General features: G+C 37.6%; 1 protein-coding gene across 1 annotated transcript in view; it reads right to left on the bottom strand.

Moving 5' to 3' along the window:
* Window positions 1–213: 213 nt before the first annotated feature.
* The window catches only part of LOC103808020 (utrophin-like), a gene marked incomplete at its 3' end in the record, with an annotated part of 123,877 nt that continues 122,104 nt past the window's right edge, over window positions 214–1,986 (bottom strand). The window contains exon 49 of the mRNA XM_009080775.1: window positions 214–419. Within this exon, the coding sequence (XP_009079023.1) occupies window positions 214–419 (206 nt within the window). The remainder of the gene's footprint in view (window positions 420–1,986) is intronic.

Raw genomic sequence — 1,986 nt, 5'->3', positions numbered from 1 at the left:
ACATGCTGCCTGCTTCCCTCTCAGAATGCGATTCTCAGGAAGTCTGAAACATTGAAAAACAAACAATTTAGACTATATATATAATGTCCAAAAAGAGACAGAATTGCCAAATCAGTCCTACAATTAAACTGTACATTTACTCATCAATTGAATCCAATAGCATTACATAGACTGAGGAGTCTGGTATGGAAAAATGTAAGTGAGTGGTCTTACTTTGCTCTCTGAAATCTGCTTGGCAAGTGTCTCTTTTGGGGCCTGCAGGAGCATGCGCAGACGGATCTCGCACTGCTCCATCAGGTGCTCCATTTCTTGCCTCTGCTCATGCCACTGCAAGCTGTCTGTCAGCATGTACTTCAGCTGCTGCTGCCGCACCTCCACGCCATGCTGGGTATTGTCCCACTGGCTCTTCAGCTTCTCCACTGGGGAGGACAATTCAGAATATGAAAAACACTTAGGCAAGCAAACAAGTAGACTTAAGTACCACTTAATTCTCAGGACAAAAGGCAATAATACATTTCATTCTCAAATACAGTAGTTTCCATATTCAGTATTTTATTCTCCATGTAGTTTACATATTTCACAGAAGTAATTGAAAAATGCAGTTGTTTGGCTTCCTCTTGTTTAAGCAGGTCAGCATACAGGTAACAACTATTATTTCTGGAATGTTTCAAAGTTCCAGTATTTTGCTATTAAGTATATGTGGAAAGCAAATCTGCTGCAGCTGCACTGCAGAGATACTTCACCAGGGGGGCTAAAAGAAGCACAATTTTAGGGCGATAGGACCAGCAAGTTGTCTTTGTGCATTTGTAACTTAAACCACTACAAACAAATAAGTAAGTAAACACATTGTGTTTAGATCTGGATAGCTTGTACAAAGCGAAGAAAGCTTTCCTGACCACTGTGTGTTGAAGGCAGTCTAGTGGCACCTGTACCACACTTTTGGCCAAAGTAAAAACACTCAAGTAACAACATACTTTGGCAATTTAATTCCACCACACATTTCTATAGGCTTGTGTAGATTACAAAGCAGAACAGAGAACTTATTGATCACATTTCTCTTTTCCTTCAAGTATCCTATTCCTCTCTCAATAAACAGTTACATTAGATGATCCATAAACACACTTTAACCTTTAATAAACCAGGGGTGGAAAAGACAAAATAATAGCCTAGAACAACAAATAGTGCATCACAAAAAGTCGTGAACCTGCCTTTGGAGAGAAATGCATAGTATCATACCTTTTCCTGAATACTTACAGACCATTAAAAAAAGTGTACTACTGAAAGTCTATAGAAGTGAAAACAGGTTTCCCTGTTACCTGTCACGACAGTTAGTGAGAACACATTATAGCATCAAAGAGTAAAAGGATGAATGCAAAAAAGCAAAACCAAAAAATGTAACCTGAATTTCTTGAGTATATCTATACTCTGAGCAGCAAGAGACAGGCAGTATGTAAGACATCCAATACATTTATCTTACCAGTAAGTATGCAATTCTTATTAGAAAATTAACAGGCCTGGACATTCAACTCACTTCAACTTACCATGAAGTAATAATGCCAAAGGTTGTGCTTAAGTTAAAACCATTTAAGCAATCTTTACACTTTTTTTTTACTTTTGCAATTATACCAAGACATTATGCTTGATCTGCTTGAGAAAATCTCTTAACTTTAATACATTCCACAATATTCTGTTTAGTTTCACAAAGCTCTCTGACAATGACAGCAAAGCCCACTTGGCATAGTAAATATTACTGGTGGACAAACCCAAGAGTCTGTGCAATATAGATTCATCAGTTTCAGCCCACAGGCAGTTTGTGGATTAATTTTCAGTCATGATGTAGGTCAAGCTGAAGGAAAACTTAAAAGAAAGCTTTGCTAACCCAACAGCAAATAACAACATGATTTTTTCACTTTGAAAAAAGTTTCTATATTAGATAAAAAGTATGTTCAAAAAAAACCCCAGCAGCAGCTGAGAGAGATCAGTGGT

Source organism: Acanthisitta chloris, unplaced genomic scaffold, assembly GCF_000695815.1.
Source record: "Acanthisitta chloris isolate BGI_N310 unplaced genomic scaffold, ASM69581v1 scaffold18248, whole genome shotgun sequence".
Classification (NCBI taxonomy): Eukaryota; Metazoa; Chordata; class Aves; order Passeriformes; family Acanthisittidae; genus Acanthisitta; species Acanthisitta chloris.
Note: the sequence above shows the minus strand (reverse complement) of the source record. Positions and strands in the feature narration are given on the sequence as shown.